The 26268-nt window shown below is 45.9% G+C and overlaps 2 protein-coding genes across 4 annotated transcripts in view; one reads left to right on the forward strand and one right to left on the reverse strand.

Moving 5' to 3' along the window:
- LOC128803282 (alpha-2-macroglobulin-like) overlaps positions 1–4182 on the forward strand; it is a 29504-nt gene extending 25322 nt beyond the window's left edge. The window contains 7 exon segments of the mRNA XM_053970099.1: positions 54–272; positions 624–751; positions 1101–1191; positions 2407–2475; positions 2876–2978; positions 3560–3601; positions 4002–4182. Of these exon segments, the coding sequence (XP_053826074.1) occupies positions 54–272; positions 624–751; positions 1101–1191; positions 2407–2475; positions 2876–2978; positions 3560–3601; positions 4002–4027 (678 nt within the window). The 3' untranslated portion in view covers positions 4028–4182.
- A 1207-nt stretch (positions 4183–5389) lies between these two features.
- Positions 5390–26268, reverse strand: part of LOC128804372 (alpha-2-macroglobulin-like) — a 37152-nt gene continuing 16273 nt past the window's right edge. The window contains exons 14-36 of one of the 3 annotated variants that reach the window (XM_053972065.1): positions 25248–25390; positions 24754–24903; positions 24373–24543; positions 23490–23580; positions 21972–22098; positions 21466–21694; positions 20290–20416; positions 19573–19694; positions 17026–17077; positions 16305–16388; positions 16021–16197; positions 15058–15142; positions 14717–14873; positions 14353–14427; positions 12060–12225; positions 11030–11253; positions 10447–10665; positions 9968–10095; positions 9528–9618; positions 8886–8960; positions 8539–8641; positions 7916–7957; positions 5390–6494 (exon numbers count right to left, since the gene is read on the reverse strand). In XM_053972065.1, coding sequence (XP_053828040.1) covers positions 6469–6494; positions 7916–7957; positions 8539–8641; positions 8886–8960; positions 9528–9618; positions 9968–10095; positions 10447–10665; positions 11030–11253; positions 12060–12225; positions 14353–14427; positions 14717–14873; positions 15058–15142; positions 16021–16197; positions 16305–16388; positions 17026–17077; positions 19573–19694; positions 20290–20416; positions 21466–21694; positions 21972–22098; positions 23490–23580; positions 24373–24543; positions 24754–24903; positions 25248–25390 — 2864 coding nt within the window. In that variant the 3' untranslated portion in view covers positions 5390–6468. Of the gene's footprint in view, positions 6495–7915; positions 7958–8538; positions 8642–8885; positions 8961–9527; positions 9619–9967; positions 10096–10446; positions 10666–11029; positions 11254–12059; positions 12226–14352; positions 14428–14716; positions 14874–15057; positions 15143–16020; positions 16198–16304; positions 16389–17025; positions 17078–19572; positions 19695–20289; positions 20417–21465; positions 21695–21971; positions 22099–23480; positions 23581–24372; positions 24544–24753; positions 24904–25247; positions 25391–26268 lie in introns of all 3 variants that reach the window. The other 2 variants (XM_053972064.1, XM_053972063.1) reach the window with 2 other exon arrangements.

Raw genomic sequence — 26268 nt, forward strand, 5'->3', positions numbered from 1 at the left:
GTGGAGAGGCTAATTGCATCTCCTGCTGGGATGCTGGGACTCATCTCTTTCAGGACACAGTGGTGGCTCTCCAAGCCTTGTCCCTGTATGGAGCTGCCACCTATGCCAGGAGCGGGGCAGCTTCCAAAGTGGCCCTGCGATCTGGAGGGGACTTCCAGCAAGACTTCCAAGTGGATCCCAGCAACCGGCTGCTGCTCCAGCGCGTGCCCCTTCCCCAGGTGCCGGGGGAGTACAGCGTGGAGGTGTCTGGTGAAGGATGCGTCTACCTGCAGGTGAGGGTGATGGGGACGGCTGGCATCCTGGGAGGGGAGCCCCTGGCCGGGCTGGAGAGGACAGAATCATAGGATCATCCAGGCTGGAAAAGAGCCTGAGATCCTTGAGTCCTTCCATTGAAGTAGAGGGGAGTAAAGAACAGGAGAGAGGGGAGAAGTGGATGGCTGTGGGTAAAGGGAAGAGGATAGAAAGAGTAGAGGAATGTGGAAGAGAGAGTGGGAGAGAAGCTGGAAGGCTGTGCAGTGTGGAGGAGCTGTGAGAAGTGGGGAGGCTGGGTGTGAGGGGGTCCCCTCTCTCCCACGTTGAGCACGCTCACACACGCTCACACAGAGCTGCTGGCTGTCCCCTAGACAAGCCTGAGGTACAACGTGCAGCCCACGCAGGAGGAGGCGCCCTTCGTGCTTCATGTGCACACAGTCCCAGAGGCGTGTGTGGACTCCAAGGCTCACAAGGTCTTTGACATTGGCATAAATGTCAGGTGAGTCTGCGTTTTGGTCTGAGCTTTCCTCTGGAGCCTTGGGAGCTGGGGGAGGTCTGGTTGGTCCCAGGGTGAGGCAGTGTGAGAGTGCAGCACATTCCTGGGTAGTTGGGCAGGAGGCAGCTGTTCTGCAAGGAGAAGCTCTGGAGGAAGAACTTGTCCTGCTGTGTGGGCAGCCCAGGGCTGGGCTCGTGGGAGGCTGCGTAGATGACTAGGAGAACCTGGCACAGCTGGAGAAGAAGGTGCTGGACTGCCAGGACTTAGTGGGGTGCCAAGTGTTATGGAAAAGCTGGAAATGTGCCCATCCCTGAGCTGATGTGCACTGGATCTTTGTTGCTTGGTTTCTCAGTTACACAGGGGAGCGCAATGTCTCCAACATGGTGATTGTTGATGTGAAGATGCTGTCAGGATTTGTCCCCTTGAAGTCCTCAGTGAGGAAGGTAGGAGCCTGTTTGTCATACAACCAACATTGAATCATAGAGTCATTAAGGTTGGAAAAGTTCTCCTTCTGCAGCTTTCCACCAAATACCACCTTACTACTTATTATGTCACAAAATGCCCCATCTACTCTTTTTTTAATTTTTTTCCGGGAATAGTGACTTCACATCTTTCCCACAAAGCCTGTTCCAATGCTTAATCCCTCTTTCAGTGAATCAAGTTCTCCTAATATTAAACATCAATCTCCCCTGCCGCAACTTGAGGACATTTCTTCTTGTTCTATTACTATTTGCCTGGGAGGAGACACTGTCGCTCCCCGCGCTGCAACCTCCTTCCAGGGAGTTGTAGAGAGCAATAAGGTTCCCCCGAGCCTCCTTTTCTTCAGACTAAACAATCTCAGTACCCTCAGCCGCTCCTCATAAGACTTACATTCCAGTCCGTTTTCCAGATCATTGTCTTTCTTTGGAGTTGCTCCAAGGTCTGAAGTGAGGGTCCAAAATTGAGTGCAGAATTCAATGTGCAGCATCACCAGTGCTGAATACAAAGAAAAAACATCCACTTTCTTATATTCAAGACACCTTTCAAATATCTGTAGCACACGACAAAGCTTCAGCTTGATTTTGTCACTGTCATTTGCACATTTGACGTGTATGGTATTCTCTTTTCATACATGGCTTAAGGCTAGCACAAGGGGAGAAGACGTGATCAGTCTAAGAAAAAATAGAATGAGTAATTTTTTCTTTAGCCTGATGATGGGCACTTTTATTTTCACTGTGTCCCAACAGCTCCCCATAAACATTGTCTGTGTCTACATTCAAAAATAGTGTTGTTTCCCTTTTTCCCTTTGCTGATCTAAAAACATAACATCGTGACTCTTTAGGTGTTGGGTAACTGTTTGAGATGCTGATTAGGTGCATGAACTGGAAAATAAAGGTGGTGCATAACTAACAAGCCAGAAGGAACATATTTTCATTTAATTGTTCCATCACTGTGTTTGATCCAGTGCTGAAGCTCTTCTGGAGCCAGGTTGTACTTCTTCAGCCAGCCTGGTGAAGGGAGGGCTGGAGACCACACCCAGGTGGCAGTTCTGTGCTGCCAGTACTTAGTTCCCTGAGTACTGCAGTATTTCATCCAGAGTACATCCCACCCACGGGGCTGTGCAAGGGGCACAGGGAGACCACCTTCAATGTAGTAAAATCTTGCTCTTCTTTCTTCAGCTGGAAGTCCACCCTATTATTGAGCGTACAGAGCTGAATACCAACCATGTTCTACTATACCTGGAAAAGGTGAGGATGAGGCAGAAACACAGGCATTGGTAAATTTGGCAGCATACAGCAAAAATCTGGGATTCAAAAATACCATGGCTCTGCTAAGAATGGGACTGAATATTTTACTGTCTTTTTCTGACTACAAACTCTAAGTTTTTAGACTTAAATGTAGTTCTCTCCCAGCCCTCAGCTAGCATTCCCTGCACCCTGTGCTCAGATTTCCCCACAAGCAGAGCCTCCTCGAGGATGGGGAATGATTCTAGGGTTTGCCCCTGCCCCTCAGCCAGCCCTACAGCCCTGTGTCCCCCCGGAGCATGGGTGGCCAGGGAGAGCGTGGGAACCTGGGGTCAGTGCAGAGGCACAGGGGAGCCCCTGCAGTGCACAGCCCCCCTGAGCCTCTACTGCTTCCCTTCCCCAGCTGGGCAGGGAGACCCTCAGTGTCTCCTTCACGGTGGAGCGGGACATCCCCGTGCGGGGCCTGAAGCCAGCCCAGGTGAAGGTCTATGACTACTACGAGACAGGTGAGTGCCAGTAGTGACCATGGGAGAGAGGCTGGACAGGGGGTCACACGGAGGGGCACGGGAGCTATGGGGACCCACAGCTGACCCAGCCTGGCACTGGCACCCCCTGTCCCTGCCCTGAGCTCTGGGAGTGCAGAGGGACTGGGGTAGAGCCATGGATGCTGGGGGTCCTGTGTTCATTTCTGGCCCTGCAGTGTGGCTGTGCCTGTGCTTCCAGGCAGACCTGCTGCTCCTTGTGCCTCTGCTGTCCTGGCTGCTGTGGCGGGGTGGCAGTGCCAGAGCTGTTTGTCCTCACCTCAGCCCAGTGTGCTGGGAGGACATGTCTGAGCAGCCCTTGGCTACACCAGGGTGGAGACCTGCTGGAGCTGCCTTTGCGGGTGGCTCTGCCTTGCTTCCACTGCCCCCAGACAGGGCTGGGACTGGGGCTGCCTCCATCCCAGCTGGGATCTCTGGGGGAAACTGGGGATGGAGGCACCAGCCTGCTCTGGGGGTCTGGGAAAAGCATCTCTGTGGCACCCATCCCTCTGCCAGCAGTGCCAGGGGTCATGACAGCTCACTCTCCTTTCCCTTCTGTTTTCCAGATGAGTTTGCCACACAGGAATACAGTGCTCCCTGCACCTCAGGTAGGTGCACACAAAGAACTGAGATGCTCCGGCAGGGACTGTTGCAGGTTGTCTTGAACTAGAGCCTTTCTTGTTTCCTTGTGTTTCCTTGGCCTGTGTGTACTCTCAACATTTTCTTCACTGCCCCTACTGGGCAATTGCTGAGAGAGAATGTGTGCTTGGATAGCTAATGTATCTCCAGGACAAATCTGCCTCCCCTTTCTGTAGCATAGATATTTTGAATGTGTCCAGTCATTCCCATTCTGTAATCTGTCTGCAACTATCGGCATTTTTAGGTGAAGGAGTTTCTTATAGTTTAACAGGCTTGAACTCACAAAGCCACCAGAACACAGTGATATCCAGGGCTCTGGATACCACTCATCAGAATATTTATCTCACTTTGTCCTTTTCCCACCTCCAGACAAGGCTGAACAAGGAAATTCCTGAAGAATGCATCTTGTTGGAGCCTTGCTGTATCAGCTCATGTGTGTCTGGCCCTAGAAGATCTTGTTAAGGGAGAGTTATTGAAATATTAGAGGAGGACACCTCAAAAGCAAAAAAAGAAGCAACACTATAAATAAATTAATTCTTGTTTCTCATCAGATGTCTCTGGCCTTGTTTTCTGTTACTGTTATGCTTGTCTCTCTTCCTATCCATGTCATGGCCTGAGATTTCAATCCAGAGCCATCCATGGCAAGGTGGTGTTTGGGAACTCCTCAGGAATACCAGAAGGCAGACAGCTTTTGGGAGACTGGGAGTTGGAGATTTTTCTCCATACTTGCCAGTTCTCTAAGGAGAGAGGACATCATATCTCATCCATTATGCACTGGAAGTTTGTCACTCTGCCTTTACAGAAGGTGTTTTCTGCAAGGTGATCCTTGGACATAAACCTCTTATCACTTATTGCCTTTGATTGCACTGTGAAATCACTGCTGTGAGGTGCAAGGACACTGTGAACCTGTCCAATCTGATCTTTTGCAGCAGCCCAGATAGAAGTGAAGACCTGTGGACTTTCCCATTCTATCGGGGTCTGCTTGTTTCTAAACAGCTAAAGTGAAATCAGAGAGGGACTGGGACCTTTAGAGTGTCATTCATAGATTTTTTTTTTTTTTTTTTAGGTTGGAGAAGGCTTTAAAGTCAAGTCCTACCATTAACCCAGCATTGCTCAGTCCACTGCTAAACCATGTAGGGTTGCATGGGGCTGTTGTGACACAAGTGTAGGACCCAGCACTTGGCCTCACACCACTGGCCTTGACCCATGGATCCAGCCTGTCTAGATCCCTCTGCAGAGCCCTCCTGCCCTCCAGCAGATCCACACTCCCACCCAGCTTGGTGTTTCCTTCAAACTTACTGATGGACGGTACACTTGATCCCCTCAATTAGTTGATAATTAAGCAGGAGTGGCCCCAACACTGAGGCCTGGGGGACCCCCCTGGTGACCAGCTGGATGTAACTCCATTCACCACCTCTCCCTGGGCCTGGCTATCCAGACAGTTTTGTACCCAGCAAACAGTGCACCTCTCCAAGCAATGGGCAGTCAGTTTTTCCAGAATGCTGTGGGAAATTGTGTCAACAGCTTATTTCACAAATACAGACCCTCCTTTCTCTGGAAAAACAATTGCCTCATGGTAGAAAAAATGGATGGCTATATTATTTCTAATTCAAACCAAAATGTAATTTAGCTGTATTAGAAATTTTGCTCAGATGTCACTGAAGCTGGTTCATTCCACAGTCTCATCTAAATATGAGGTATCAAAAGGCTTTGAGTGTCTAAACCCCAAACATCACAGAAGACAAAGTGACATAATATTAATATCTAGCAAAATAGATGAAGAATTTTATTTATTCTCAATGACACTGTTTGTACAGGCATACTAAACCAAAAATTGGATGGAACAGCCAACTGTGCACACTTTGGATACACAACATGCCATGATACCTAACAATAAGCATTTCATGAGAATAAACAGTGACATCTTTTTTTTTGCATTCAAAAGTTAAAACCACAAATTCATGAGACAAAATGAAGAAAGGGGGATCAATTCCTGGAGGTGTCTAAGAGGCCTATAGACAGTTTCATCAAAGCAGCTATGTGATTTAAATGAATGTGCCATTTAAATTAAGCATAGGCAGGTAGGTTAGTGGCAAATGCCATTAGCTTCTCCTTGGGAATCTCCCAAAAGTAGCAGACATGAGATAATGGAAACTTCCACAAGAAAGCTCAAGCTTCAAGTGGAGAACAAGCCATTGTAAGTCAGCAGCTGAGGCCATAATGCATGCACACATCCCTCCTGCCCCCATGGCACTCTCTAATCATTGAAGAGGGCAGACTGTCTCCTCCCACTCTTCTACAAAAAAGAAACAATCCCAGGAGGGGTGTCTACAGGGAGGATCACAGAAGCTGAATTTCATGTAACATTAGTTGATCCTCTACACTGCCTAATGGTGGGAGACATGGACAGGCCTCTGTAGAGACCAATTCAATTGGTTTGTAAGCCAGGGTAGAGAAATTGCTCCCAAGAACTACCTATCCTTCTCCATTGATTAGACTGAATCTCAGATGATAAATTCAGAGAACATAACACAGAGACAGATACATTAGAAAGGCTGACCCCTTGGCTTCTTTTTTTTTCCCTCACTTGTTAGCCTTATTTCCCTGCACACAGGCATTGTTAGATGGGTTACTCTTTAACCTAAGAAGCCAGGGAGATTAAAGCTGTGACTGAAAGATGAGCAGGAAAAATCAGAACAGGGAACAAACTGTTCAAAAATCATTGGTGAATACAGTTAATTTATTTGTAAAGTTCACTTTCGATTCCATGCAGGCATTATTAATGGCTGTGGTGGCGGTGGTGAGGCAGGCAGGTTCCAGCATCTGGGAGTGTTCTTCAATAATTTCTCTGGTCTACTTCCTCTGCAAGGATGAAAGAAGATGGGAGAGAACAGGAGTCAGAGAGATATGTCTATCTGCTTTCTAAGGTTGAGAGATGGTGTGAGCAAGATATGGATGTGGAAGCCAGGTTGTGTGTGAAGCACAGTACGGGAAAGAGTTGCTGTTTTACCAGGATGGAGGGTCATCCACAGCACTTATTACTTGTGTCACCTTCAAGGGAGTGTGAGGTTGAGAGAGGGCTGAAATTCTCCCTGACCCACTGGGAGAGATAAGCAGAGGGATTTGTCACAACTGAGATGTACACAGGAGCACAGTGCAAACAGGAAAAGCTGGTGGGTGTAGCAGTGAGACATGTTCTGTTTATTTCTCTGCAAAGAGTGGAAGAAATCTGCTGCACTCTATTCGCCTACTATATAGGGCAGGGAAGGAAGCTTGGCAACTGAGATCTGCCTTCTAGTCAGTGCAGGCCACCTCTGTACATTTAGACTAGTGGATGAGCCTCTTAAGTAGCAATTCCCCATCCCCCTTTCCAAGGAAGATAAAATCTCTGCCTTTTAACAGAACTGGGGAAAAGTAGCCTAGAATCTAAGGTTTCCCCATGAGTCTCACACTGGCAGACCAGACCACACCAAAACACCCTTTGGAAATGCTCTACTGTCCACTCAATGTTTGGACTTTTTTCTATGAAGGGAGGCTGTAGGTCCAGAATGAGCAGAAAACAGCTGTACCTATGGACACAGCTCAGATTAACAAGCACTATGGAATAGAAGTGTGGGAGTTCAGGCTCTCTTCTGCTTTTTCAGTTAAAAAAAAAAGGAGATAAATGACACCATTTACCACCAACCAGCCCTCTCCAAGTCCAAATAACTTTTTCCAAATCTATTCTCAGCTGTCACAATCAGGTCCTGTGAAAAACCATTTCCCAGGAACTCTGCTTTCCAGAAGCCTCTGTATTCCAAACACCTGAAACTGGGCAATTGATGGAAAGCAAGACCTGTCAATCTTCATACTGGAAGACTCCATATAGGACAGGGGAAATAACCTTGGTCAGAGCTCCTAAATTACCTGTGCTCCTAAGCCAAATACGCATGGCCTTGCATTGCAGAGAAGCCCCCAAAGACGACAGTATTCTGTCCTGACAGCTGAGACTCCAAATCAAGACTGAGGGCTGCCTGCCCAGGGTTATGAGGCACAGCTGTCTCCTGAGAGGACCTGGGGCAGTAAGAACCTTAGCAGGAAGGAGCTGTTCCTCCAGATAGTAGCAGCTTAAGGCAAACTAGCCATCTCTGTAACTCACAGGGTCTCTGTTTTACACACAAGATCTGTGCCTGTAAGTTGGGCCAATGTCATCCAAATACAAACAGGAAGAGACAAGTGCTGGCTGGAAGACCAAAAATATAATGAAGAAGATGCAGAGAGCAGTGAAGGAAGCAGTACCCTACCTGAGGTGCAGGGAGCACTGTATTCCTGTGTGGCAAACTCATCTGGAAAACAGAAGGGAAAGGAGAGTGAGCTGTCATGACCCCTGGCACTGCTGGCAGAGGGATGGGTGCCACAGAGATGCTTTTCCCAGACCCCCAGAGCAGGCTGGTGCCTCCATCCCCAGTTTCCCCCAGAGATCCCAGCTGGGATGGAGGCAGCCCCAGTCCCAGCCCTGTCTGGGGGCAGTGGAAGCAAGGCAGAGCCACCCGCACAGGCAGCTCCAGCAGGTCTCCACCCCGGTGTAGCCAAGGGCTGCTCAGACACATCCTCCCAGCACACTGGGCTGAGGTGGGGACAAACAGCTCTGGCACTGCCACCCCGCCACAGCAGCCAGGACAGCAGAGGCACAAGGAGCAGCAGGTCTGCCTGGAAGCACAGGCACAGCCACACTGCAGGGCCAGAAATGAACACAGGACCCCCAGCATCCATGGCTCTACCCCAGTCCCTCTGCACTCCCAGAGCTCAGGGCAGGGACAGGGGGTGCCGGTGCCAGGCTGGGTCAGCTGTGGGTCCCCACAGCTCCCGTGCCCCTCCGTGTGACCCCCTGTCCAGCCTCTCTCCCATGGTCACTACTGGCACTCACCTGTCTCGTAGTAGTCATAGACCTTCACCTGGGCTGGCTTCAGGCCCCGCACGGGGATGTCCCGCTCCACCGTGAAGGAGACACTGAGGGTCTCCCTGCCCAGCTGGGGAAGGGAAGCAGTAGAGGCTCAGGGGGGCTGTGCACTGCAGGGGCTCCCCTGTGCCTCTGCACTGACCCCAGGTTCCCATGCTCTCCCTGGCCATCCATGCTCTGGAGGATCACCGATACTCTCCTCGGACACCCATGCTCCAGGGATTTTAGCAGTGCTCTTCATCTCCATTTTGTGCTATTGCCATTGTGCTGCAGAGCTCAGTGTGTGCCCCAGGCAGCCCGGGGTCAGTCCTCACCTGTTCGATGTACAGCAAAACATGGTTTGTGTTCACTTCTGTTCGCTGGATCTGGTGAAACCGTGTGTTTGAGAGCTGGAAGAAGGAGATGTGGAGGAGGTTGATGATTTGAAGGGAAGTTAATCAATCCTCCTCAGTTTCTCCCCACCACTAAAATCTCACTATGTAGATGCTGAGAAGTAAAGCACAGGAAGTGTCCTTCCTAGGGGACTTGTCAAACACTCTTCTATGAAGCCCCACATACTAAGACTTCCCCCAGCTCCCACCATCTCAGGCTCTTTCAACTTCTTGACACAAAAATGAATTGAGGGACCAGCATTGTCATGGCTGTCACATATCTCCCAAGGCTCCTGAGTCCCAGATATTAGACCTGATGGTCTCTTTCCATCTTTCCATCTGGGGCTAAACAGCACATATAACTGCAAGCTACCACAAGAGCTTGAGAGTGCAAAGGGAATGCTGCTACTGGCATCCCTCATGCACCCCTACTCCAGAGCTGAAGGGTGGAAGACATGGAGGAAAAGATGTACAGGTCTAAGAGTAAAGAAGGTACCAGGAAAATAATTAAATGCTAATTTATATAAAAAGAAATTGATGCCTCATATTAAAAACAGAAATACTCAAAGAAATGCTTCACCCTACCTTCCCCACTGAGGATTTCAAGGGGACAAATCCTGACAGCATCTTCACATCAACAATCACCATGTTGGAGACATTGCGCTCCCCTGTGTAACTGAGAAACCAAGCAACAAAGATCCAGTGCACATCAGCTCAGGGCTGGGTACATTTCCAGCTTTTCCATAACACTTGGCACCCCACTAAGTCCTGGCAGTCCAGCACCTTCTTCTCCAGCTGTGCCAGGTTCTCCTAGTCATCTACGCAGCTTCCCACGAGCCCAGCCCTGGGCTGCCCACACAGCAGGACAAGTTCTTCCTCCAGAGCTTCTCCTTGCAGAACAGCTGCCTCCTGCCCAACTACCCAGGAATGTGCTGCACTCTCACACTGCCTCACCCTGGGACCAACCAGACCTCCCCCAGCTCCCAAGGCTCCAGAGGAAAGCTCAGACCAAAACGCAGACTCACCTGACATTTATGCCAATGTCAAAGACCTTGTGAGCCTTGGAGTCCACACACGCCTCTGGGACTGTGTGCACATGAAGCACGAAGGGCGCCTCCTCCTGCGTGGGCTGCACGTTGTACCTCAGGCTTGTCTAGGGGACAGCCAGCAGCTCTGTGTGAGCGTGTGTGAGCGTGCTCAACGTGGGAGAGAGGGGACCCCCTCACACCCAGCCTCCCCACTTCTCACAGCTCCTCCACACTGCACAGCCTTCCAGCTTCTCTCCCACTCTCTCTTCCACATTCCTCTACTCTTTCTATCCTCTTCCCTTTACCCACAGCCATCCACTTCTCCCCTCTCTCCTGTTCTTTACTCCCCTCTACTTCAATGGAAGGACTCAAGGATCTCAGGCTCTTTTCCAGCCTGGATGATCCTATGATTCTGTCCTCTCCAGCCCGGCCAGGGGCTCCCCTCCCAGGATGCCAGCCGTCCCCATCACCCTCACCTGCAGGTAGACGCATCCTTCACCAGACACCTCCACGCTGTACTCCCCCGGCACCTGGGGAAGGGGCACGCGCTGGAGCAGCAGCCGGTTGCTGGGATCCACTTGGAAGTCTTGCTGGAAGTCCCCTCCAGATCGCAGGGCCACTTTGGAAGCTGCCCCGCTCCTGGCATAGGTGGCAGCTCCATACAGGGACAAGGCTTGGAGAGCCACCACTGTGTCCTGAAAGAGATGAGTCCCAGCATCCCAGCAGGAGATGCAATTAGCCTCTCCACAGCCTGTCCTCCTACAGCCTGCCCTTTCTGCCAGCTGGCATCCTCCCCTCCATCCTCACTTTCTCCAGTGTTAAGAAGAAAAGACACAGGGAAAGAGCAGCTTCAGCATATTTCCCTTCCCAGGGGCACTACCTGACATATTTGTCTGTAGCCTCTCAGAAACCGGGCAACCATGGGAGGTACTGCATGGATCTATTGCAGGGCTACAGTTCCCACCTTCCTGACAAAACTTCCTGTGCTCCCACCTGGCTCTCTGACATGTCCTATCTTCTGACCTGGATGTGTGAGGTGGCCGGAGGGAAGCAGCTCACCTGGGTAGAGGAGAAGCCTCCATTGGGATTCTGCTGGCTGCTGATCCACTTTGCAATAAGGGATGCAAATGCCAGCTCCTCCTGGGCAGGGGCTGGCTGCGAGGTGAGGTGAGCCAGGAGCACGTAGGCCGTCATCTCCACTTCCGCAGAGGGAGCTCGGTAGCGATGGAACGGGAGATCGGCCTCGGGCTCCTTCCCAGGCCGCTGCCAGTGAACAGAGCCATCTTCACAGGAGGCAGGGAGAGAGACAACATCAGCTGTTACCAGTAAATATTGCAAAGGACTTCCTGACCTGCTGCTTGATCCAGCTGGGAGGACAGAGCCTCCAGCATGTGTCTGTCATGCAGGGTGAAGTGGGAAGGGTCAGGTTTACACATTTTGCAGGTTTACAATGACTACGAGACTGCTGAGCCTCAGGCCTAGACACCACTTTGTCCTCCACATACACGTTTATGGGCTACAGTCCACTGCTTGGCCAAACCCTCTGTCCAGCCTGACTTAGCCAGATTAGTTCCAAGTGATTACAGGATTTTTCCTGACAACTCAGAACTTGTGCTGCAGCCTCCAAAATGCCCTGTATGCTCATTTTCTCTCTCAAGACACCCATCTCTTCTCTGACTGGCATGCCTTGTGCTGTGCAAGGTCACCTTTGTTCTGTGTTGAGCCCACGCCCTGGAAGGAAGAAAGGAATGTCCCTGGGCATTGCCAAGCCTTTGCTAAGCAGTGCCTGGCGTGGCGAGAGGAGTGGGCTGAGGAGAGATGGGAGCAGAGCCACCCAGGAGCTCAGCACCAAGGGGATGGTGCCTGGTGCTCCCTGGCGAGCTCCCACGGAGCAGAGAAGAAGGACTGGGCCCTGAGAGGGACTTCTCAGAAAAGTAATCCCTTTGCACAAGTCTTTCCTCTCCCTCCACCTCTCCCTACCCACAGAGGCCAGGGCCTGCCCCACCAACAAAAGCCCCACCAACAAAAGCCATTCCACCAAGGGAAGGTGTAAGGCTGGTGAGAGCCACGTCCCACCAGGAACACTCACCCTTTCTCACAGCTTCCTTTTCAAGAGAGTCAAGCAATGCCTTCCGCTTCTCCCTGTTCCCTGCCAGGGCAAAGGCGTATGCCAGCAGTGCCTTGGTGTACACATGGTTTTCTTTCTCATTTGCTGCTGTTTCCAGGCAGAACAGAGCATTCCGCACCACTGAGTGCTAGAAGGAGAGAGAGACTGAGCTAAAGGTGATCATAGTGAGCTCCATCTTGGAACAATAGGAATAGGGATGTTAGCTGTGGACCCTTAGCATCCCATTCTCTGGCCTGACAAAGATTTTACCATTATGTTTCCCTTCTCTCCAGGCCTAATAATTCCTAGAACAAATGGACAGCCAAAGGCTGATACTTACCTTGAATCTACTTTTCTTTAACATGTCTTGTTGTAATCGTTTTTCCCAGTTTGATTTGAAGACTGTGAAGCAGGGCTCCAGTTATTCTTCATTGAGAAGAATTATTGGCCTGGTTGTGTTCTGGGGTAAGAGGAGTTCTCTGAAATATATCCTTGCTTTAGGTGTACTGAATACTTGCTTTCCTCCTCCAGCTATCACCCTGAAACTGTTCTGTGCTTTCACCCTCTGCTCTATCCTCTCCTTTTTGTTTGTTTTCTCTTTTCCAGGGCATTTTCAAAAAAATTCACTTGCTGAAAATGATATAGATTCTAGTTTGCTGGTGGACTCTATCTCTGCACAAGAGAGCATTTTTTTGTATTTTCTGGAATGTTTTTTGTGATGTTCACATTAGCAATGCATGTATTGTTTTAAGAGTGCAATCACTACAGCAAAGTAAAATGTAGCTACTTTACATGCTGTTAAGACTTACAGACACTGTTGTGCCACAACCTTTCAGCAAGACACAACTACTCCTCATTTGTGATGGAAAAGCTGCTATAAAATTGAAAAAGTAGCTCTGCAGGGAGAGCATGCCATGACCTGAAAGCAAACAGCACATTTACAGCTTAATAAAGGGTCTAGAAGGAAAAGACATATTTTTCTGTTACTTTGTGCTTTGAATTTCATTGTGTATGTACTGGAAGATGAAATCTTTTGTGATCCCCTTTGGAGAAGCAGTTCAGCTGGTTTTAAGAAAGCAAAGAATAAAACTAAAATTGGTTGTGTCTGTGCCTACTACTGTTTGTAAGGTAAATGCTGGGGACGAGTGCAGTCTAATGACAGGATGTGACAGTGGACACATATACTAAGGACAGTGCTATTAAGGTTTTTATCAGGGTTTAATATGGCTTATTTTACTTATAGAAATACTCTGTATGAACCTTAATTACTTAAGGGACTGTGCTAATCTTAGTTCGTGCAGCTTAACTTGAAATGCCCCCATATCCCACTCAGATTGTGGTAAACCCCTTCCTTCACATTCAGTGGCAGTTTTGGACTCAGACAGGGAGCTGGAAAACATCTTCGTTATCCAATATGGTTCTGCCTAAGAGCTTGGCTTCTAAACACAACACATAACAAAGAAATAATGCTCTTCTGGGGAAGTTAGTGCCATCCATGTCACCTTACTGACAAAATAATTCCTTCTGCTTGTTCTTGCTACAGAGGAAAAAACTTTGGACACAGAACATTCCCTACTACATTTGGAGCAGAGGGATTGCAACAGCCTGGCAACCACACTGGCTCAGCAGTCCTTCTGCTGTGGTTCATATCCCAGTTTTACCTGCACCACCACCTTGTCTCAAAGTGAGGGGAGCAGAATGACCAAACCCACACTGCTCTTCAATAGGCCTTAGGCTTTCCACAGAGTGCCGTGATGGTATTCCCTATAGGTGTGCCTTATTCTTCAAGCCCTAAGGATGGGGATTTCCCACAAAACCATCCAGAAGAAGTAGAGAAAATGACAATGAATACCTGAGAGTGCTATCCTTTTATACAGACCTGTGGTGTTATATCTGCCCAATAGGCCAAAGAGTGGTTCAAAAAGATTGTACTATTCTAAGAAACATGAGGAGATTTCTGTGGGTGTAGAAAACCTATTTGGCATACTTCAGAGAATTAAATATTATTTAACTCACTGCCAATCCAAGCTGTATGGAGCAAATCCATTATCATCCACAAAAGAACTCAGAAAAATGTTAAGTGAAATGTGTATATAGGATGGGACAGGGGAGAAAAATGGAGGAAGATGTTCCTTCAGTCTAGGCTTAAATGAAAAGACTATTCAGACAGGATTTCTTCTTTCCAAAAGTAAAGAGAACAGATAATCTGGGCGTGGGGACACTAGTAGGGCAGGTTAGTACCATCTGTGGCTCAGGTTGGGATGCAGACACGTACGGTTACAGGCAGAGGAATCTCCAGCAGTGCAATAGTGATGTAGGCTGCCAGTGTGACCTCGTCATTCACTCCACCCTGCAGGGAAACACACAAGTACTTGTTGATCTCACACAGCACCACTGGCTTCTCCCTGTGATACATACCTACATCCTGCAAGGACAAATTCTCCCTGGCTTTCTTTTCATGCTGAGTCCTTCAGAAGATGGTGCTGACTTCTTCCTGCTTCTGTGATAGCCCACATATATAACTCTTCACTCTTTCCCACACCCCAAGTGCTGAAATAACTCTGTTGATGCCAGAGTGACTTATGGTCAAGTTCCAGCCTGACAAAGCCCATGTGCAGCCAACCAGGCAGACTTGTTACCTTCATGGCATTGTTCAGGAGCATCCCAGAACTCCGGAAACAGCCATTCTCCTTCTGCTTTTGAGTAAGCCAGTTCAAAGCATCCTGGATGTGCTTCTCCTCTATGAAGATGTGATGCCGGGCCTGAGCAAAGGACTTGAGGACAAAGGCTGTGAGCCTGAAAGTGATAGAGGGATCCAAGACATCCTGAGTAGGTCCTGTATCCATCAGAGGTCTTAGGGCCCATTTAACTTCATCTCCACCTCCATTCCAAACCCCACAATGGCCAAGTACAAGAGAACACTGAGGAATAAGAGGGCATGAAAAACAGAAGCAAAAAGCCAGAGGTGCTGAAGTCTTACCAGGTATTTCCAACTTGCCCATAACCTGGCCCAAAGGTGCTATAAGAACCATCCCGGTGTTTGTACTTCAATTGCCTTTGATACCCTGAAATGAAGAGTGAAAATATATTTCAGTTGCCACACAGTATATTTCAGTGCTTTTCAAGGAGCCATGCAAGTGAAATGCAGCAGACACGGGACACACTGTCCCCCTTGGCTATGGCACAAATGTGACCTGTGCTGTTCAGTATCACAAAGGAAGTTCAGGGAAAACCTCCAGTTCTGAATATCTTTATTCTTGGGCTCTTCCTCTCTCCAAAAACACCTGGAAGCTGGCTATCTGTGGTCATTGCTGCTCTCTGCCCAAGACTTCATGAGGAGAGGTAAATACATCCCAGACTTGAGAGAAATGGGAGAATGGTTCCCAGAGGAGAAGTGATTAAAAACGTGACTCCTACATAGGATAGGAATTCAGGAAACAGGATAATTTTCTTTGGAGGAAATGCAATTTTTCTGCAAAAATAACTGAGACACAACCACCCCTTGCTAGTCGACAGATGCCCACCATGTGCATATGTACTGATGTTGTGTCTGTCATCATGCCTTAGCTAATGTGGTAAAATTCTGCCCTGGTCAAAGGTGAGCAATACTTTCACACCTCAATCCTAAGGAGAATTCAAGATCTACTTATGATTAATGGTTATAGTCTGATTTATGTAGTTCATATAACCCTTTTCTTATGGAAGGAAATCCTGAGTTATTGCCAGCCCTGGACTTCTTCTGTGTTCCTGTTTGGATGCTGCTGTCTCTTATACTGTACCTCCAAATGAACATAGGATTCCTTCTTAAAGATACTGTATTGTATACCCCTAACCTGCAAGTACCCTGTTCTAGAGACAGCCTCCAACAGATCATCCAGGCCAGTGGCCAACAGTCTCCTTATCCAGTAGCCAAGGGAAGGGATGAACAAAGGCAAAAGCTTACCGCTCACTAAGTATCCTGTGGCCTTGGATTTAATCTCCTCACTCAGCTGCCCTGTCTTGTTCAGATAGTCCAGGACGTAGATGTTGGGTGCAAACAGGACCATGTTCTGCTCCCCACAGCCAAAGGGCATCTGGAGGAGCTGGTGCAGGTTCTGCATGGCAGTGCCCATGATGTCACCTGGGCAATGGGACAATTCACAGCATAAATTGGCCATTAGACTGAGCACAGGCTGAAGCGTCAATGTTTCAAAATAGCATGTGACACTTTGAGGAGGTTTCACTTACCTAGCACTGAGAAATATGCTCTGGCTGAGCCATCCACCACAGTTTCTGGGAGAGCCAAGGAGAATGTCTGCAACACTGACTCTTCTGGGATAAAAAGCACATTAATTTGGTTACACTTCCAGTTGTATCTACAATGCATGGGTAGCAGCTATCCACGGGTGAGACACCTGAAGAAGGATTTCCTGACTTCAACAAATCCATTAATCTGTAATTTTGTTGATGAAGTTTCCCATCCTGCAAATTTTGTATTGGGCCTGCAACACCCTCACATACAGGTTGTCATGGTCTTCTATATGGCACCATCAACCAGTTTTGAGTGACAAATACACCTTTTCCAGCCTATTTGTCTAGCCTTTTCTGCTTTGGTGGGCAGACCTGACTTACCGCAGAGTCCCGTTTTTGATTTTACATCAATTAAATGAAAGGCATTAGAGATAACTGTATCAAATCCGAAATACTTTCTTCTTGCCTTGACCTGGCCAGCCTCATTTCCTAAAAGATGTGCTTCCCCCTCTCTAATTGTAGACATTGTTACATCCTCAGCTCTTCTTCTACAGGAAGAATTGTTTTCACTAATGGTAGGACGTATATCTAGTTTGTTCAATTTTATCAGATCCCTACACATTTCTTCTCAGAGTGGGGCACTCACAAACCTTTTATTTCCCCTTTGTCTTTAGTTTCTACCTCAGCAAAGAAAGTTTTGGAAAAGAATGGCTCTTACCAGATGGACAGAGCACAGAGTTGTATGTGGTTTCCACTTCAGTCCCTTCCGGCTTGGGGAAAAGGGCAAGGGGAAAAAAAAAAAAAGAAAAAAAATGAGAAACAACACCAACAAAGGAAAGGCAGAAATGTCAAAAGGGAAAGTAAAAGGCGCTCTTAGAAAATTGCCTAGAAATTTTTCTCCTCCATGTGCTAAACTGAGGATAATTGAGAACCGCAACATACTGGCTAATTATAAGTATGAAATGTAATACATTTTCTTTTCTTTCTTGTTACTGAGAGAGGCCCTGCAGCTTCACAGGTTGTGGTGGAGATAATATGCAAGGTGATGTTACCAACAGGGACACGGGACCTGGTCATCCAAGATGCCACTCCCTGTGGCCCAGTATAGCAGAGCTCTCCAGGCTGTGGTGATGGCTGAGTGCCTGGCATACTGGGAGAATATGTATGCAAGAACTTTGGCTGGTGGCAGCTAGAGCACTCCAATGCACCTAGAAGTGGCGTGCTACAGCAACCAAAATATAAATGTGTGCCATAGTCAACCAGTTTATAAGTTCTAGTCTAGTCTTTGAAAGTCAGAAAAGAATTCGTCTTTTCTGTTGAGATGGGTGAAAATATTTTGCAGAAAACTCAGGAATCAAATGTTTACTAGAAAACTGGTTTTTGTCAGAATTTATTTTTGTGTGATCCCTGCACCAATTTTTTAACCTCTAAATAGAAGAGTTCCCATTGTTTCACTACTGGTTTCCAGCTTTTGCCAGCTGATATTTTTTCCCAGCATGTAAACAATGGTGTTATTGTCTTCACTTTCTCACAATCAGAATACATTGTCTCTCATTCTTCAGTCTGAAAAGACAGAAAAGTATTGAAAGAGCAGGAAAAAAACAAAAGAAAAAAAAGAAAAAGTTTTTTGGATAAACTGTGACAAACAAATGCTTTTGTTTGAAAAGGCACCATCTAGTTTGTTTCAGTATGTCATTCTGACATGCAACTAAATGAGAAATCCATTGTTTTGTTTGATTTCCAACAGGAAATGAGAACGTACAGACTGTAATTGTTTGAAAGATTTTCCTTTCCAGATGAGAAATTCCTGGGTGAAAAAAATCCCTTTTCCCAAGGAGCTCTCAATGAGGCTTGGTTTCTCGAGGGGCAGGAAGATGCCCTGGGGCCTCTGGCACACTCACTTCTCTCTCTCTCTCTGGGATGTACTGCCTGCTGCAGGGAATATTGCTATCCATGTGCTCAAGACAATTCAGCCCAATTATTTTACACTGAATCCATCTCTGCTAATTAATTGTTCAGCCTTGGATGCTAATCTCCAATTCCATCTTGTCAGGGCTTGCTGTAGATTAATTGCCACATTACAATAAGAGGATAGGATGAGCAATCTCTGACACCCTGACAGAAGTAACTCTAATACTTGTTCAATAATTTACATTCTCCTGACACCTGTGAGAAAAGATTTTACAGTGCTCTATCTTCATGTATTTTCAAAGAACTAAGCAAACAGTCTTTTTCCTGAAGGGGTATGTGAAATTAGCAAAATTTCCTGAAATGTTAAACAGTTGTTAATGTATTATACATTCAAATCCATTTGTAAAAAAAAAAAAAAACCCACCAAAACCCAAAAACCAAAACAAACAAAAAAAAAAACAAACCCAAAACAAACAAACAAAAAACAAAACCAAAAAAAACCCCAAAACTAAACTAACAAACAAAAAAAAAGCCACCTAGCAGATAGGACTGTTGTTCCATTATTACATTCCAGTTAACAAAACATTTCCTGAAGCTCCATGAATCCCAGCTCTGCCTTACTGAAAACTGGAATGTTTGCAATGTAAGGAGGACTTATTGTTATATAAATTTCCCTATACAACAAGCTGTTACTTTTTGTTTGCTAATAGCATCACTATGAATCTTATACTGAGGATTAATTTTATGACTGGCAACATAGCATGTGAAAAGCTGTATTTTTACCATTGCAGAACACTACTTAAGAAAAGAAGTGTACAAAAGAATGTAAAAATGAAAGGTTAGTTACACTGTTTTAAACATTCTTAGAAGTGTAATAAAAACAATTCAAAACAGTGATGGTAGTTTTGTTTAGAAATATTTGTAGATTGTAGTGACTGTTCCATATTCCAGATGGAATGGGCCATGGGCTGGAGGAGAAGCATAAGCTTTCTGGCTAGTGTTCTATTCACAGCCTTTCCCTGTGATTTATTACAGGCAAACCCAAGGATTTCTCATTTATCTCTGATATGACATGTCTCAGAAAAACCTGTCATTATTGCCTGCCTTATTATTCCTGTCCCTCTATGTAATGTAAGACCCTTCTTTGACTGTGAGATGGCAGCATTATGAGATATGGGCTCTATTGGCCTGTGTTAGATTTATCAGTGCTTCTTTTGTAAGGGCTTGCAGAATAAGAGTCCCACAAGCCATTATTGCTGCTCTTATGGCTAAACCAGAAAACCTTTAGCACACAGCAGCTCTGGCTGTTACTATTGCTACTTTTCTGTGCCACCAGAACAAGCAGCCCACGTACCTCCACCAGCAGCTGTCTGATGACCGTGTCCTTCCGCCCTTTCTCAGGGGTCTCCACAATGTAGTTCCCACAGGGCTGTTGGTTTTGTAGGGCCTCAGTGGTCACTGAGAACTCCACCTGCCCTGGAGGAAACAGGGGTCAGTCAGCCCTGCCAGGCAGAGCCAGGGAAATACAAGTTTGTGTTTGTGCTGGGAACTCTGTGATGCATTACAGAGAAGCTTTTCCAAGAGGAGAACTAAATTTGAGACAGGGTTTTGTCTTGATCCAGATGCAGCCTTCCAGATCCAGATCCATGCAGCTCCTTTGTGATGGCCACCCAAGCAGGTGTTAGTCCATCAGCATGAAGAGTAGTGATGGGGAAGGTCTCATAAATCAAATGGTCTTTTTCAGGGAGGCTTCAGAGAAAGTAAGCTTTCATTAAATAATTTCAGACCCAAACACATTAAGACAAGACATTCTTAGCTCCACAACTGGAATGTTTGAGTTCTTTGCATGCCTTAAGGGAATTTGTGATTTCTATTAAAATGTTGGGAAAGCCGTGGCCTGTAACACATAATTTGTTTAGAACCTGGAAACACTACACCCAGTGTAGTGTCTCAACCTCAGGGCTGGACTTCTGACATAGAAAAGATCCTTTCACCTAGCTCCTCACACCAGAGATCTGGTGCCATACACTGCTATCTGATCCCAGTATCTTCTTGTCATCTGGTCTCTTACCTAGAGATCTTGGTGTTACTGCCCAAGCAACAGTTTTTCTTTCATTCACGCAGATGCAGTAGGATTCCTCCTGTTTCCCCACTGGTACTGCCAGGAAATCCGTAGATTCGGCCACAGACACGCTGACCTGCCAGTTGTACAGAGAAGGGTTATGAGGTCTGGACTTGCAGAGAAGCTGGAGTTATTGCAGACAATGCAGTACATGAAAATGGGCAGTGAAGCTACCTATTATGGGTATTGCAGAGCAAGAACTGCCTGATAAAAGAGGAAATTATTGAAATTTATACAACTGTAGGAGATCAGGGAGGTAAGTGTAGAGAACAGCATGTCTGGAAAGGAAATTGATTCTGGGAAAATGAATAGCACAGGCCCAGTTGTGCCATGAATTAAAGATCTCCCTCACAATTAGTTAGGTGAAGAGATAAAATACCAGCAGTGGGAAAGCTAGTAAGGGAACAAATAAAAGCAAAATAAGGGAACAAGGAAAAGTGGAGTAAAGAGCCTGAAAATAGCAAGCAAAATAGGAAATACAGGGACATAAGTGAGAGTGCATTGGAATGACTGGATAAGTGCCCCTCCTTGTTTCAGCTTCATTGATTTTAGAATAAAAATCTGTATTTATAAAAAACTAAGCAAAGGTGATTGAGATTATGTACTAATCCCTTCCCAAATTTTCTCTTGTCTTTTTGTTAGAAAAAAATGCAGGTAAGAATGGTGAAGCTATATAGCTGTCCTCAGTGTTTTAGGGACAGAAGCCACAAATTACAGGAAGTCTGCACACTCCAGCAAATCTTCTGTGAAGTTTTGTGAGACTAAAGGCTGAACACAAATATCTGCCCAGGTGAACCTGGAATTTCCAGTTGGGTATGCAATGATTCTGTGATCTGTGAAGAACCCAGGTTCTCTATTTCTGTAGAACAGTGACATAAATTTGTGATGACAAGGCTGGGGGTCTCAGTAGAAGAGCTTCAATCTTTGAATCAAATGGAGCTTTCAAAACTTTGGCAGGAAAACAAACTCCCTCTTCATTGAATACAACAAGGATTCGTACATATGTACACCTATATAAAATTACATTTGCAGATCAGTCATCTGGCTTGGTACACCTTGTTAAAAATGACCTGCTGGAGTCTCCCCATGGCTGTTAGGCTGAGCAAAGCCATGAACCTCCCTTACCCTGATGCAGGCAGGCAGATAGTTGAAAACGGTGGCTTTCAGCGTGAAGGACTCCCCACGCACCACAGAGTAGGGCATGGTGAGCTCGACAAAGAAGGGCTGGAAGGCTTTGAGGGACACTGTTGGGGACAGGCCAAAGCCCGTGTCTGCTGAAGTGCAGAATGCATTGGCTTTCCACTCAGTGATGGTGTCAGGGATGGTCACTTCTAGATCAGCTTTTCCCTCAGAGCTGGTGAGGGACAGAGAACAAGATTTCAGTTGTATTCTGGTATTCATCTATTCTCCTGCTGAGCAACATCTGCTGACAGCAAACCCATGCCCAGCTGGGATATAGGCACTGGCTTTTACATGTTCCTCTAAAGCATCCTATACTTAATCTCCTTTAAAAATCCCTTTGTCTACTAGAAATACTCCTCTCACTGAAATACCATTACATCCACCGAGGCTTTAACCTAGTCCAAGGTTTTGGCCTAGTGACCACATTCTACATTCTCTTGAACACTTACTTCACTGAAACGATGTCCCAGATCCATGTCTCAGGGAAGTACTTCCGGACAGTCTCCATCGGATTGCCATCAACCATATCTTCTGCCATGCCATAACTCAATTCTCCATGCAGATTCATTGCAGAGACTAGCAAATTTATTCAATGACAGGAAGAAAGGAAAAGATGTGTCAAACTCCATTCTAAACCAGGACAACTACTTCCCCTCCAGGTAGCTGTTATACTTAGGTCAAATTTTAAAACTGAAAGAATAGCTTTGACATCTTGGCCACTGGAAACATAAAATTCTCTGTTGCCATCTCAGTAATTAATTTTTCTTAATGTTGCTACTCTTCTTACAGAGATTGGATGAAGTTAAGCATTCTTCCCCCACTGCCAGCAAACCCCTCAGTGCCAAAAGAACCATGCATGACAATACGAGGGCATATTTCTATAGCAATACAGAACCAAATGTGAAACTTACTGTCCCCAGTGTTACCGTGGCACACAGTTTAATAATCTGGTTGAAGAACTGATTGCATTTATACGTGACCAGAAACAGAAGCCACACTTAGCCCTCCATCTAGGAATTTTTTAAAAATGAAAATGGGTCTTTACATCTCTGGCCATCTCACAGTGTTGCATGCTGCTGTGCCTTATGAAAGACTTTTCCATCAGCCTTAGAAGACTTTACATCTTGTCAAAGCAGACAGCTGTCTTGAGCCATAGTCTGATGACAAGTCCTCCATTTCAAAACCAAAGATCTGATCCTTATGAGTAGGAGGCTAGAAGCTGTCATTGGACCAAAAGCTACAATTATTTAATTGGAGCTGGGATACTGCAGCATAAAAGTCAGTAACTGGAAGCAATATAGGTGAGTCTTTTATATAGTCTTTATAATCTCAGATCTGTTTAAGAAAGCAAGCAAAAAAAAGCAGTATCATTCTCTATGTCTTCACAGTCACTGAATCTGCCGAGAAGTGACATGACCTACCTAGCCCCTTATAGTCATGTAAATGGGGAAACTGGGAACAGAGCCAAATTTCTCAGCCCTCAGTGGTAAAATATCAACCCATGAAATTGTACCACTTTCTAATTTGTCTTGGCCCACTTTCGCCCTAGTTGCTCCTCTAGCTATTGCTAGAATGTGGCTGCCTAGAAGCAGATGCTCCTTTTTTAGGCTTTCATAGCTGGACTCAGATATGATGGGAAAAAACCTCCATTACTTTGTGCTGAAAGACTCCTTTAGTGCCTACAAGCCCCCTGCTGCTGTAGGGGCTGGCATGGGAGTCACCAAGCACACACAGTTCTAGCCAGGCACATCCGGCTGCCTGGGAAGATCTAGGCAGAGGTGAATCAGTTTCATATGGCAGGACTAGGACCAGAAGGGAAGGATCCTGAATTAGGTCAGCATATCTGGACACAATCTGATCTGCCTGTGTAATTAATATTCAAAGATTCAAAGAGGGAAGGAAAGAAGCAGGGTGGTAAATTTTAGGAGGTTGTGTGAGAGGTAAAACCAAGAAGGTACTAGAACCACTGTAACTCCTTTCCATCATGTGTTCTGGGTAATGCTCGCAGAGTTCAGGCTTATGGATCTTGCTGCTAGTGAAGACTTTTAAGCCCAATTCCTATTAAACAAAGAGAAAGAAGAACAAAAGATATGCAAAAATGGTTTGAAAATAAACTTTATTTAGTATGTCAAGAATGGATGTACCTAAGTCTGGTATTGATTAGAATAACAAAGGCTTGTATGTAAATTTCAGATAGGCTGGTTTGACACAGATGTGGAGTATCTATTATCTTATTCTCATACTAAGGCCAAATCCTGGCATGATCAGATGGAAAGGTAAGGCCACAGGCCTACCTTGGGGACAGCTGCCTGCATGAAAATGGCATGTGTGAAATGTACTGGAGTGAGGGTACCCAAAAAACTTTGTGCAGGACTCTTTGGGTGGGAATGCATGGATTTGTGGGTTATCTAATTAACTGATGCTTTAATGAAGACCTTTTTAAACCAGAGAAATGGTTTCACAAAAAGGTGAATGAGGAGTTTCCAATATTATGGCACTAGAGGTAACTTCTCAGGACTGTTTCCCTACCCAAGACCATTTGCAGCTGTGTCTACTATGAGGAGACCTTTCAAAGTTTTAAAGGTTTAGAGAAGCACTCAGTAACTATGTATGGGATAAGTAGATGTGGGAATTGGGCCTGGTTATTTTCTTGCATACAAGCATAAGCAAGTTTATAGCAAATGAGCTTTTTTTTTTTATTAAAAAGCCCTTCAGGGCACAGGAGAAGAAGAGAGGAGGGAATTCAAAAAGGGAACAAAAGAGAAAAATGAAAGGCTGGTGCTTACTTTGAGAATGGGAAAAAGGGAACAAAAAGGGAACAAAAGAGAAAAATGAAAGGCTGGTGCTTACTTTGAGAATGTCGTAGGCATCCCCTTCACCATCAGAAGAAATGGGTACGTAGAGAAATCCATTTAATGACAGATTGTCAAGTGACACACATGGATTGACATTGTCTTCTTCCAAGTAGTACTCCCTGAAGCTATAACCCTGGCTTTCCTTCAGTGGGAGAAGATTATATACCTGGGGAAATGCAAATAACAAGGAACAATGCAGCAGGTCACCACTTACAGGGACAGACACAGCCTAAACTCCACTGGTAAATGCCACCTTCTAAAAACCAAGTGTAAGGAATACAAGTGTAAAAATACATAGCCCCATGTCTATAGTGCTGTTAGTGAGTGCTTGCATCGTTCTTGTACTTGCTCATTACCAAAAGTAGCCAAGACTCACAGAGCTGGGAGAAAGCTCATTTTCAGGCTTCATAAGGAGAACACTCTTGTCCACTGCACGGAGGGCACACAGGGATCTTGGAGAGGTGTGGAGTTGCAGATGTGTGTTGGAAGCTGGAAGACCTTCCTTGGGTGCAAAACTCAATCTCACCTGCAAATCCAAAAGGAAGTTCAAGTAACCACTTTTCCAGACATTGTTACATTATTATTCTGACACTTCTAGCTGTGTGAACTGAGGTCAGCTAGTGTCTAAAGGATATTCATCTCTGATCAATGTAATTAATAAGGATGAGTGATTATCTTTTTGCTTCTATCTTGCTCCCCTTTTTTTTATTTTCATAGCTTTGTAGCTTATTCTGGCCACCACTCCTCAGCCAACATCTGGTCAGAATGTTTCATGAACCCATTGTGAATTCTGCCTTTATTCTGCAAATCTAAACTGAGCTGCTGTCCATAAGACAAACATGGGTTGCACAAACCATGACTTGTACTTACTTTATTGGGGAGGCACATTTCAACCTGGAAATCCTGTGAACTGGCAATGACTTCCCCACTGGGTGAAGTGGTGTACACAAGCATCTGTGCCACGGGAGCAATTGCTGCCTCGACAGAGAAACTCAACCGAAATGTCCCGTAAGCTAACAGAGAGAACAAAAGGCTATTCAATATGTAAGAGGTTCCAGTATATGCATTTACTTTCCCCAGATTAAAAAAAGTCAAGTTCACTCCTGATGAACATTTTTAGTTATCAGGGGCTGGCCAACTGTCACATAACTAAAATTTATGGCTACTGCTGAAGACACCTGCATTCAAAGACTGATTGTGAATTGACAAAACACACAAGTTTGGAGGGCCTCTACCTGCCTTCTAGATTCTCCCCAGTTAACATGTGGCATAATTTCTTTATGCTCCTAAGCCTCTTTTTCCCCTCAAGCTCTAAGACCTACAAAAGATAGTTGAGGCATAAAAAAAAAATGGCACCCTTTTCTTGCAAAGGGTGGCAGAAGAAATGCAAAGAATGGCTGAAAGAATAACTTGGCAAAGTTACTGCTAAGCAAGCACTTATCTGGAACACCAAACTACTGCTCCAAACACAGTAGAAAATGCCCCTCTGTGCTGGAAAACTCTGTCAGGGCCTGAGCTTTATGTCACAATCTAGACAAGGTGACAGAACGTCCCTTGGTACTAGCCCAGGTGGGAGTTCAGTCACTGCTACTAGTGAAGATACAGAACTTTGTACAGCACATGAGATCTTTTACTGCCATAATCTGCTTATATCCACTGCAGTGCAACTCCTTCTCACAGACTTACAAAATGTCTTCCCTCTTCTCATTTTCAAAATACATTTAAAGTTGCATCACAGCCTGTCTCTCTTACTGAAATGTGTAATCCTTGGATATTTATGTGAATAAATTTAAATGTCTTGATTAGAATATAGGTATGCATGTGTTTGCATGTGTACAAGGCAGGAACAATACAAAAAAATTAGGGGTAGTGAGAGAGACAAAGAAATGGA

The sequence above is a fragment of the Vidua macroura genome, chromosome 2 (assembly GCF_024509145.1).
Source record: "Vidua macroura isolate BioBank_ID:100142 chromosome 2, ASM2450914v1, whole genome shotgun sequence".
Lineage (NCBI taxonomy): Eukaryota > Metazoa > Chordata > Aves > Passeriformes > Viduidae > Vidua > Vidua macroura.